A 12,143-nucleotide genomic window follows, 5' to 3' on the forward strand; every position below is an offset into this window, starting at 1 on the left:
GCCATGGTCGATTGTCAGTTCGCTATACCAGTAGTGATTGACTGATTTTTGTCACTTTCGTTTTTAGGGAGTAGGAACACTAGATTCGTAGACTGTCGGGCCGCATCATCGCCGATATGTGGCCTCACCCGTGATATAATCCCTTGCTTGGGTTGGGTGAACGGTGAAAAAGCGGGAGCGGCCGATCGGGAGCTGCTGGGAGCTAGTTGGGAGCCAAGGCGTCGTCGTAGGTTGCCGTCTCGCTGCCGCCCGCCGGCCACAGTTGCTGCGGTGCCGTCGGCCATATCTGACGGCTGACCCCTTACCGGCAGTTATCCTCGTCCCTCACGCTTCCATTCCTGCGCCTCTCGAATCTCGATGGAGGGCCGCCTCTTCGATAAGCCCTTGAACCCGAATAAGCTCCTCAAGGAGCAGTAAGTTCAGGGTCCCTAGCCCACGAATCGAGGCTGCGGTTCTAGTCGCTCCCTTCTCGCCTTACGGCTCTAATTAACCCATCCCCTGCCTTGGTGATGCAGATTCGTGAGCAACCTGACGGGGTCTTCCCTGCTGGAGATCGCGGCGCTCTCCACTGTCGTTCCGGTAACCGATTCAATCTCCTGCCATTTTTCGTGCTAAGTTAGGGATTTGACTTGGTTTCTCTTTTGATGCATAGGCATTGGTAGTTCTCAGAAAGTGGAGCAGCAGAGGTCAGTTCATCTGAAATGCTGTGAACTCTGCTCTTATATTGTAGCTATAAGGCGTCACTGAATCAATTTCCACCACAGATCTGCAAGTGAGATCCACTAATATGATTGAGAAATCAGATTACTAGTAGGCTGCAACTTTTGCAGATTGAGTTGTGGATCTGTTTTATGTAAATCGTGTATTCAACAATGTAGTCCAAGTTATTCTACATTGTCAGCGTAGAATATGTATACTTTTAACTTTCTATTAAAAATTCTCCGTGTCACCCTCCATTTCTAACTTGTTAATAAATCTGATGGCTGATGCCATAGATTAGGCCATCTATTTCAATTTTCAAATATACTCTGTATTTTATAAGTATGACCTTTTGAATTTTCACATTAACAAATAAACACTCTCTTATTTTATTTTCCATGTAAACAACTATAGATTTGACAAAGCACAATACTTCCTTTGTTTCATCATATTTTAGATAATTCTAGGATTTGTGGCTTCCATTGGGTTTCAACTCTAGCCTACCCTAACTTGCTTGGGACTAAAAGACTTTGTTGTTGCTGTTGTTAGATAATTCTAGGAAGGAGTCAGCAAAGAAAAATGATGATCAAGTTCATACTGTTCGTAAAGATTGGATGCAGTACTTCTCTACACTAGGTGTAGATTATCTCACTGTTGTATTGCCAATTATTTTGGTTTTCACAGTAAGTAACCCTTCTCTATATAATAGATTGTGCTTAGTCGCTATTGTTTTTGAATTAAAAAGTATTGAAGAGCACACAGAAACAAACTTTGCAGTACAGGGCATAAGTTAAACACTTCTTAGTTGGAAGAAAAGGAAAATGATGATCCTTGGGTTATTCCTTGATTTTGCAGGTCTTATCGGAATGGGTTTTTATGTGTGCTATTTCTCTTGTAATCCTGATATCCATTTACATCATGTTTAAAAGGTATTTTGTATGAGTTATTACCTGAATTGTGGAAAGCCATTTTAGTCCATTTTGTATTTCCTTCTAGCAAAACAGCCTGTGCTATTGTGGAAATGATGTAACCCTGTTTGCCCAGGTCTCAGTTTCATCTTAAAGATGGATTCAGTCAGCTGCCTTTGCTCAGGGCAGACATATCTTCTTACCGTGTCTCAGTGGTGTGTAAAATTTTATTTACTGGAAAACTTGTATCATTTAGTACTGGAGATGTAGCAGCACCACTGACATATCAAAACTGTACGTAATCTGTAGGTTCTGGTGACATGTTTGTGCATATTAGCTGTGGACTTCAAAATATTTCCAAGACGCTATGCTAAGGCTGAAACATATGGTAGTGGCATCGTAAGTCATATCCTATTTGTATCTCCCTATTTTTAGTCCACATATGTACATGTTTGGGCCTAACCCTCATGGTAAATACCAGCTGTGCCTTATCCCCCCCCCCTCTGCATACACACCACCTTTCTATAAATTGTTCATGCAGTAATAAACATGTTTGAATTCCTAACAACAGTGACGGAAAGGCCTTGTGGCACAGGGCATTTGCCTGGCCTCGCTGCCGTCAAACTTTGCACTTCGCGCAGCCAAAACAACTCTGTGTGTGCATGGTCTATGGACTTACGAGCATGTTAGCCATGCTTAGGCTTTGAGATCCGTTGGTCTGACACTTAAAAGATATATGAGTATATGACTTTATTAGCTTGGTCCACTGAACAGAACTTTTGCCAGGAAACATGAAGTAACTATCACCTTTAGTATATTTTATTAATGTGTTTGACATACACAATTGCCTTTATTTTTCCTACTATAAATGTCAAGCAAGAAACATCTATGATTTTTTTATTCTTTGCAGCTTTTATTTGGATTAGTTCTGACCTTTTGTCTAGAAATTATTTGCTTATTATTTTCAGTGTTGAATTGAACCTATGCTGCCATGTACAATTTGGAATGTAGTACTACTAATTTTGAAAGTTCCAAAGTTGCAATGTAATCTGAAATCATCTTCCCATTTTAATGATATTAAGAATTTAACACGTGGTCTAACAGATGGATCTTGGAGTAGGATCTTTTGTAGTGGCTAATGCACTGGTATCTAGACAAGCACGAAATATAGCCTCAATGTAAGTCCTTAACTATGATTTGGTGCCATTTATCATAACAAAATATCTTTAGGGATACTGAAGACACTTGGAAAAAGTGTGGTGCATTGCAATACTGCATGGCATGTGTCCCACTGATTCTCATTTCGTACTGACGCTTGATGATCCATTTATCTAGTGTAACCACTATTAGGTAGAACTTCATTCACATGTTTCAATTTTTGAATTTGTTAATTTCACTGTGCGAATAAATTAATTTCTTTACCATAGTTGCCAATCAGCATCAGCCTACCCGATTCATATGATGTGTCTTATAATGTTCCTATTTGGGTTTCTTAGGAGTTTCAAGGCAGTTCTTTGTTCGATAAGTCCACTCTTATCTCTTGGCTTTGCTCGCATTATATCCACATGGGGTGTTGATTATCAGGTGATTTTCTTGTTTCTTTGCACCAATTACCTACATTACTATTTACTTGTTTCGGTGATTCATTATAACTGACGCATACACTGGTGTGCAACTTCTTTGAGTAGGCATGCGGCATGCCATTCATTTAATTGTTTAATTTTATTTTTCTCAATGATCTATATTATGATATGGTTTACGATACCATTTCCTATTTTCTGGACACTGAAGCCCTATGTACCACAAGTCCACCACATGTTTGTTTTTCAGTGATACTGAAAGTGGTGTGATCGGAATTCATCGGATATCAATTTTTCTGTTGTGGTAGAGAAGTTACTAAGTAATTCCATATTTGAAGACAGTACTTTTTTTTTATCTTGTAGGTCCATGTAGGAGAATATGGTGTGCATTGGAACTTCTTTTTCACCCTCGCAGCTGTCTCTATCCTTACATCCGTTGTCAGAATTCATCCAAAACATTGTGGCTTAGTTGGTCTGCTTATCCTTGCTGGTACAGACTTCTCCAGTTTGCTTAGATGGACTTCACATCGCTAAAATATTTTTCTTAAAGATTTGTCTTTGTTTTTGGTTTCAGGATACCAGATTTGGCTGTCTTCTGGATTGAATGAGTACCTCATTTCTCACAAAAGAAGTGCTGATATAATCACCCAGAATAAGGAGGGCATTTATAGCATCCTTGGTAAAAATACAGTTCTACTAGTTTGTCATTTATTTTCTGGATGCTAAGAAACATACAGCCCTTATGTGATCAAGAACAAGAAACGACCTATCACCTCCTGAACACGTGCATCTTTGCCCGTCAGTTTTGGCACAGTATTTCATCCCCCTTTGGCCTTGGTCACCTAACTCCTGCTAGTGATGAATTCTCTTTAGCTGAGTGGTGGAGACAAGCAGTGGCGGAGCCAGCCACGGATCCAAGACTGGGCACCATCAGGAGAAAGCAGCTCCACCTCCGGCTGCTGGCTTGCTGAGGATGGGCGTCGGACGGCCGGCTGCTGGTGCTGGTGCTGGGCGCTGCGCTGGGCTACTGAGAGCGTGCGGCCGGGGCTGGGCGCGCTGCATGGGGTGGCCGGGGCTAGGCTGCTGGGCTGCTGTGAGCTGCGCCGAAGGAGGAAAGAGTCGGCCAAGTAGGCAGAGGGCAGCCAGCTGCAGCTCGCACTGGCGCGGGTGCGGCCAGGCCCTGGGGGAGACGGTTGGCTGTTGGTGCTAGGCAGCTACTGTCTAGCGTTTGGCGTCGGTGACCGTGAGGGACTGAGGGTGAGGCCATGACGGTTAGCTGCCGTGGGGAGGCCGTGGTGTGACCACGTCTGCGGCTGATGAATGCGAGCTGGTCACTTGCATCTCGCCGAAGGCGAAGCCTGGGCACATGCCCAGGCTGCCCGGGCGGTGCCTCCGCCACTGGAGACAAGTGTGTAATCGGGTGCACAAAGACAGGAAAAAGGGACTCAACATTGTCATCATTTTGGAGGCATGGTGCTTATGGCTTCACCGTAACAGGGTGGTCTTTGATGGGATGCTCCTTCCATAGGCAGACTGCAACGAAGCTTTTTAGATGAATTAGTGTGTTGGGCAACTTGCCTAGCAAGTTACCTTTCTTGTAAGACCTTTTTATTCTATATAATACTATAAAGATGCACAGTTCTCCTGCACGTTCGATAAAAAGAAACATACAGCTGTTCAACCTGCTTAGCATGAAAATGCAGGCATAAATGCAGGTCTTGCACATGCATCTTATTAATCAATTTTCTATCCATTTTACCCTATTTATCTATGCTACACATTGTTTCTTTATCTTACTAAGCTTAAGTACACACTAACGTTTAGCTACCGCACCCTGTTAATAGATGCATGCCATAAATTTGTATGCATGGTATTTCAAGATTGCTGTAAAAATATGCATTTGACTAATGGATACTCTCCCATGGCAGGATACTGGGGTATGTTTCTAATTGGTGTTTCTTTGGGTTTCTATCTGTTCGTTGACACTAGTTCAAAGGGCAAGAACCGGAACACTCAAGTCATGCAAATCTGGGTTCTTGCTGCTTCTTTTTGGTAAGAAACATTGAAACGACATGTTTGATTGCTGTTTTGAATATTTTCTGATTATTAAGATTTATTCACATGTCATGTTTATAGGATTTTGGCAATCATCTTTGATAGCTACATTGAGAGAGTTTCTCGTCGAATGGTACGATACTAATTTTGATTGACCTTTTACTCTACATGCAATCAATAATGGTGAATAGTGAAGCCATCTTGGAGAATGTTTTTAAAAGTTGCTATAGAAATTTTATGCTTCGTGGATCAGAATATTGTGGCCTTTTTTTAACACTGAATGCCAGTATTTTAGCCAGGAAACTTAAATGCTTATTAATAGTCTGAACAGAGTGTAAAAGGAGCTATAGCATTTAAATTTGCAGTAAATAAACTTTAATGCTTAACCTTTTTTCTACTTTGTCATTATATTGAGTTGGAAGTTAACACATATTGCTTGAAACTTGATCAAAACATTCATTTTGCAGTGCAACTTCGCTTATGTTATGCTTGTTTTTGGCCAGAATTTTCAGGTATTGTTCTTTTCTATGTTCTTTCGTCCAATTATAGTATACATTGGTTGCACACTAGGTTGGCCTTTTCTCTAACATCTTGGTAGTGTTTGTATTTGTTAAACAGAGGACATATATTGGACTTCTCTTTAACAATATGAACTTTATCTGACAGTGCCTACAAATTAACCTATAATGAGGCCAAAGAAAGGCAAGGTGTTAGGTGCATATTATTAGATGCATTCTTATATGCTTTAAATATTTTGTAATCTTTCAGTCAGTATGTCGTACATGTTTCCACTTGATATAATGTGCACAGAATGGTTCAAAATTCCACTATTGATTGCTTTGCCTGCTAATGTTACTGTTTTATGATTTGGGAGCAACTTTGCCATATTATCAGACCCATGGATAGTAGCAAGGGGGTTTGCAAAGCCATGAAATTTACTACTTACCCAAGTAAATAAACCTGCTTTCCTATGAGTACCAACAATGGGTTTGTCTGGTTTTTTTCTTTAGTTGTTTGGTCTATTATTTTTGTTCACGCTTCAGGTTAGCTTCACTGTTCATGCTGACTGATTGTCCAATATAGGTTTTATCTATCCTCACATTAGCTGGGTTTGCCTCATATAAAAAGAACTTGGTTCTTGAAGATGCATTCAATGAAAATATGCTTGGCTCCTTCCTTCTGGTAAGATCATTGCTTTATTTCTTTATTACTAGAAAATGGAAAATATCAAGTAATAAAACTTCACTGTGCATTTATTTGAGAGCAGTTCAATTCGCCAGGTTAATTGAACTGAAACCTAAGTGTCTTCTTCTTTCAGGCAAATATCCTTACTGGTCTGGTTAATCTCTCAGTTAACACGCTCTCTGCCTCTTCCTTCACTGCCTTCATGATTCTGTCAGTATACGCCTTTACTTTATGCATGGTTACTGGCCTTACCCATTTTTGTGGTGTTAGGATGAAATTCTGGTGAATTGTAAGCTACCATTTGATATGATGTATTCATTCATTAACTTGTCAACAAACTGGTAGCTAGCTTGCTTGAAATATAATACTACGTCTGTTCTTGAATATTTGTCGCCCGGTAGTTTATTTTTCAACTAAAACGTGACAAATAAAAAAGTCTGAATAATTTTTAGGGAAAGAAGCCAAATTGCTATCCTAATTAGTTGATCCAGTTATTAACTCTGCCTAGACTCGGGAGCTTACTTCTTTCATGTGTGTTCAAGGTTCTTTGTGTCTCATCAGAAACTTCCTAGTTTCCTTCATTTCATGGTACAACGTGTCTGCTGGTATTAATCAATACCGCTATTTACTTTTGACCTAAAGACGACACATCCACCCACGGTATATGTGTTGACGAATTGAAGATGGTCTGTCAAGAGTTTGCTGTTTCAGTATTTAATGTCAGTCAGAATCAGGCTTGAAGTACCATAGGTTCATACTGCTACAGTTACCCACTTGTCACAGATAAAACAGTGGGTCCAGGAAAGCAGTGCTGTAGTCGAATGTTACTTGCTGGATTTCTGCAGATGACAGAGAGAATTTGAGCACTATGACATTCATGACAGATAGTACATACTCGGAGAACAGTGGCGTGCCGGTGCTGGTAGAGGTTTTTGGTTGCTCATTTGATGAGTTTTCATGACTTGGGGTGCCTCTGAAATCTGAATCCTGCATTCCTGCCAAGCACGGCATGGTATTATGGAGTTCCTTTGTCCTGTGAGAACTGGATTTTCGAATTTACATACATACATATTGGGCTGCCCTCGCACGCCACTCCGAGGGGTCGGCCATGTTCATGTCATGAGGCCATATTGCCCGTGTGCCAGGCTGACCGGAAGGACGGACGGCTTTGTTGGCGAGGGTCGCTGCTGCATTAAAAGTCGTACGAGGACTTTGTGATGAATTTCGTGACGCAGATGACCCACTGACCTAGGTGAGTTGCAGCTGGAGGAGCGTGTGGGCATTTTGGCGTGGCGTTTCTTCGTGCCTGTTTCTTCAAAAGCATGCCACATCTTAGCACTGTCAATCCATCCGTAGCAAGCGCCATGATTCGTCGTCGTCTCAACTCTGAGCTGGAGCCCTAACTTAAGGTGACAGACGACGATCGGCGCTATCTCATCTCATCTCTGCCATCTTTTGGACGGAGAAACGGCACCAGCTCGTCACCGTGTTGGCACATGCGAAGCTCGTCGGTTTGGTCGTGCGGCCTGACCCGTGAATTATGATCTCGAATTTCGCCGGAAACTGCTACGTAACGTCGGCGTGCCCATTCGGCCGTCTTCGTCGGTGGTGTTGCGCACGCGGGCCAAGTTGACGTGCCAGCCATCCGGTGCACCCACATTAATTCGCGTGTCGATAGCGAGAGCTAGGTCACGGCACGGCTGGACCTGGACCCGTCGCCGGCTTACCCGGTTAGCCTTGTCCGATCTGCAGCGCTGGTTGGCTGGTCGCACAGGAGCCTTTAAGTACAGTACAGCGCCGCTTCCCCTCGTTTCTATGTGCCTTGGAGGATTATTGCAGGTTTTCACCCATGGATTCGGGTGCACGATCCGTGCTCTGCTTTGTCGTTTTAGATTTGTCCAAAGTCAATCACTGTTAACATCTATCGGTTATACCAAATGTTTTATAAGATTTTATAACATAAAAATAAATTATTAAATTTATCATGACTTAAACTATTATAATATATAATTATTATAGTTTAAAATAATTTAATCTTATATATATATATATATTACTCTCTCCGTCCAAAATTATAATCTGTTTGACTTTTCTGTGGCAAATTTGACCGGCTCGTCTTATTCGATTTTTTTCGAGAAAAATGAAAAATTCAAAACCATACTTAAAGTATATTATATGCTAAACAATAGTATTACAGTAAAAATTAGCAGTAATTACGGTTTTTTAATAAGACGAGTCGTTAAGTCAAACTTGAGTAAAATAGTTTCATTTTGGACAAATATAAAAAGACAAACTCATACCGTATAGATCAAGGGAGCAGAAGTAAAGGCATGCATGCAACAAAGCAGTTTATCCCAGATATGTCAAGTCGTCAATCATCTTTGAGCGGGTCCAGCATTATTTCTCTGAGCGCAGGCTTTTGCGATACCAACGCAGAAGTTGACCCTGTTGCGTCGTGGATACCATGTTGATTTTTTTTTGTTGCTAACGAGTCACTGCCATTTACAGGGTAGGGGGCGTAGGGGTACTCCACTGTAGCTGGGCATGCACGCTCCTCCTGTCCTGGTTGGTACAGTGGTGGTGCATTTCCCTTCCCTAGGTGCAGGGATGTGCTCTACTTCACTGCAGCGTGTTGCGTGAACATCAAGTGTACAGTGTAGCACTGGACTAGGCTTGTACTAGCTTGCTTGCTTGCTTCTTTATTCATTAATGTGTTGAACCAATGTACGAGAGAGAGAGAGAGAGAGAGAGAGAGAGAGAGAGAGAGAGAGAGAGAGAGAGAGAGAGGTGCCTACCGTACTAGTGGCATCAGGCATGTGTACGCATACGAGTACTACTCCATGTCTGCTCCGATCCCTCCACAACAGATCTCTATGGGTTAATGACTTAATTCTTTGCCATTCTAGCAGTTAAATCACCAACACCCATTAATACTATTAGTTGGGTCACCTACAATCTCCACTAGGTAATCACCAAGCTCCCGATCGACACCAAACCGTCGACCATCAAGAGTAACAAGCACGAACACTCACTTGATCTAAACAAGCCTAATAAGGATGATGGATGCACACTTGTTACTCTGTATGCACTAATTAGGTTCCTAATCTCACGATTTCATCAAATCTTAGACAACCTCACCAGCCAAAGGCTCTATCTATATCTCTAATGTGTTTCTTTGGCAAAAATAAATGGGCAAGAACACTAAAATTAACAAGTTGAAGGGTATTTATACTCCCTAACCACCAAACTAGCAGTTAGAAGAACTCTGGCATGAAAACACATGTGTCCGACCTATTCATAGGGCCCGACAACATGTAGAGCGGACCCTAGCTCCTACAATCATAATGTCTGGCCCGACAGCACACGTCGAATCAGTCCAATGCGTGAAAAACCTCTCTATCTGTTTATGGACTGTGTCGAGCTGAGACGTTATAGTCCGACGACCCTGATACACACAGTCATCTAGCCTTTTTAAACACCCCATGTGTAGGTGCCCAACCAAACTCAATGGTCCGACGACCCTTATTTTTTAGGGTTCAGTGAGACAATGACTATAAAACCCCGCCAAAAACACTTTCTGCAAATGAGATTTGTTCCAAAAGATTTTTAGACCTCTAAGCTAACTAGTGCTAAGGCCACACCTAACACATTAGACTCACTTAGGTCAAGCTATTAATCTATACCCCTTATAGTACATCCAAACGAAACAAATGCCTAAACTAAGTGTCTCTCAACTCTAATCGACACTTAAAACTAGTTTATCCTTAGTCTTGTCGTTTATTCTTTAAATCCGAAACAAAATTTAGTTTTGGAGGCATGAAAATCATTGATTGACTAAACAACCACTATTATTTTGACCTAACTCAAATGCCTCTATAAAACACGTGTTAGTCATAATAATCTTGTGTTGTCATTAGTCACTAAACTCCATTATTAGCCTGAATGCTTTAAATCTTCTTTTTGGTGATTGATGACAACAGTGTCTCAAGTATGTAACGGGTACTAGACTATGCTGCCTCTCTGCCGTACGTCTACTCTGCGTGCAGAGTGAGTGCAGTGTGCACAGGTATATATACACACACACACGCCTCTGGAACCTGAACCTTGTCTTGATTTCTTTTCATACACCATCCACCGGGCGAAGCTGTTGGCCGGCGGCATCGTCGACGACAGACCGCGCGGCGGCGATTCCGACCCATCCATGGGGCGGCCGCCGTGCTGCGACAAGGAGAGCGTGAAGAAGGGGCCGTGGACGCCCGAGGAGGACCTGGTCCTCGTCTCTTACGTCCAGGAGCACGGCCCCGGCAACTGGCGCGCAGTCCCCGCCAACACAGGTGGCTACACGCTGGCCGTTTGTGCGCTCGCAGGCCGCAGCCACTAGTGCTAGTATTTCTCACTCTGCTGCATGCATGCAGGGCTGCTGCGGTGCAGCAAGAGCTGCCGCCTCCGGTGGACCAACTACCTCCGCCCGGGCATCCGCCGCGGCGGCTTCTCCGACCAGGAGGACAGGCTCATCGTCCACCTCCAGGCGCTCCTCGGCAACCGCTGGGCCGCCATCGCCTCCTACCTCCCCGACCGCACCGACAACGACGTCAAGAACTACTGGAACACGCACCTCAAGAAGAAGCTCCTCGCTCAGCAGCAGCAGCAGCTGCGCGCCTCGCCGTCGCCGCCCAAGGGGCAGTGGGAGCTCAAGCTGCAGACCGACATCAACCTCGCCAGGCGCGCCCTGCGCGACGCCCTCTCCATCGACGCCGGCCCGCCAGGGATGGCCGTCGCGGGCTCGGCGGCGCCGGCGCCGTCCGCCGGCCCAGCAGCGCCACAACAAGCGTACGCTCTCACCGCGCGCAGCGTCGACAGGATGATGCTGGACGGGTGGGCGGCGGCGGCTCCAGCGGCAGGGAGGAGGAGCTGCGTCGTCGGTGGCACCGTCGTCATCCCGGCCCCGGCGACGACGCCCGGCGCGGCCGAGAGCGCGTCGAGGTCGTCGTCGGAGCTAACGACGGCGGAGTGTTCTGCCTCCATCTCCAGCGCCTCCGATCAGCGCGCCGCGCCGGTGGCCGACCACCAGCTGCTCGCGTCCGAGGAGAATAATTATACGGCGTCGGCCGTGCAGCAGGGAGAGGTGCCGCTGTCGGCGATCGAGTCGTGGCTGCTGGAGGACGCCGGCGCCGGCGAGCAGAAGCTGGCGCACGATGGCCCCCTGCTCGATGCCGCGCTGCATAGTTTTGGCTTCTAGTAAAATGTCAAAATGTGTTACTAGAAATCGAGTGTGGTTAATTATGCCAGTCGGTGCCACTACTAGCTAGTCCTTTTCTGCCCTACTAATTTAGCTCACTAGCTGTTCTACTTGTCATCCGTAGTACACAGATGACGATTTGTGTCACTGCATGAAGCAATGTGCAAGTGGGTGATCGTGATATATATACTACGTCGAAAGTGAAATGTAACACGATCCGTCTGCTCGTTTTGTCACTGCATGAAGCAATGTGCAAGTGGGTGTGTCTTTATTGTAGTTTTTGAGAAACGAGTCGTTCTATTTTGCGTTTGTCAAACATATCACATCAGAGTCACTCATTCTTTTGGTTGAAGGCTAGATAAAACGAAATCGCTCTGTTCTTTATGTGGTGTGTAGAGTTGAGGAGAGAAAAAAGAACGCTCGCATCTAGTCGTTTTAGTGGAGCAGAAACATTTAAACCACTACCAGAATCCGGAC

General features: G+C 44.2%; 2 protein-coding genes across 10 annotated transcripts; both read left to right on the forward strand.

Annotated features, from left to right (window-relative positions):
* Window positions 1–21: 21 nt before the first annotated feature.
* On the forward strand, window positions 22–6,813 carry LOC100273831 (transferase transferring acyl groups). Of its 9 annotated transcripts, none has more exons than XR_004852427.1 (17): window positions 22–413; window positions 516–579; window positions 653–686; window positions 1,249–1,382; window positions 1,555–1,628; window positions 1,744–1,822; window positions 1,917–2,006; window positions 2,712–2,785; window positions 3,104–3,191; window positions 3,551–3,677; window positions 3,762–3,866; window positions 5,116–5,239; window positions 5,324–5,375; window positions 5,710–5,754; window positions 5,841–5,949; window positions 6,326–6,424; window positions 6,561–6,813. XR_004852427.1 is itself a non-coding variant. In XM_020543553.3 (16 exons), the coding sequence occupies exons 4-16, from the start codon at window positions 1,314–1,316 to the stop codon at window positions 6,711–6,713; spliced, it is 1,179 nt and encodes a 392-aa protein (XP_020399142.1). In that variant the 5' UTR covers window positions 163–413; window positions 516–579; window positions 653–772; window positions 1,249–1,313; the 3' UTR covers window positions 6,714–6,813. The 9 variants fall into 9 exon arrangements, 2 of the variants coding, with proteins under 2 accessions (XP_020399142.1, NP_001347391.1); XR_004852426.1 differs by having other exon boundaries at window positions 38–413; window positions 5,841–5,956; XR_004852430.1 differs by having other exon boundaries at window positions 38–413; window positions 5,861–6,192.
* Window positions 6,814–10,526: 3,713 nt separating this feature from the next.
* On the forward strand, window positions 10,527–11,868 carry LOC100282932 (uncharacterized). Its single transcript, NM_001155837.1, has 2 exons — window positions 10,527–10,761; window positions 10,843–11,868. The coding sequence occupies exons 1-2, from the start codon at window positions 10,629–10,631 to the stop codon at window positions 11,664–11,666; spliced, it is 957 nt and encodes a 318-aa protein (NP_001149309.1). The 5' UTR covers window positions 10,527–10,628; the 3' UTR covers window positions 11,667–11,868.
* The last annotated feature ends 275 nt before the right edge of the window (window positions 11,869–12,143 follow it).

The sequence above is a fragment of the Zea mays genome, chromosome 9, assembly GCF_902167145.1.
Source record: "Zea mays cultivar B73 chromosome 9, Zm-B73-REFERENCE-NAM-5.0, whole genome shotgun sequence".
Lineage (NCBI taxonomy): Eukaryota > Viridiplantae > Streptophyta > Magnoliopsida > Poales > Poaceae > Zea > Zea mays.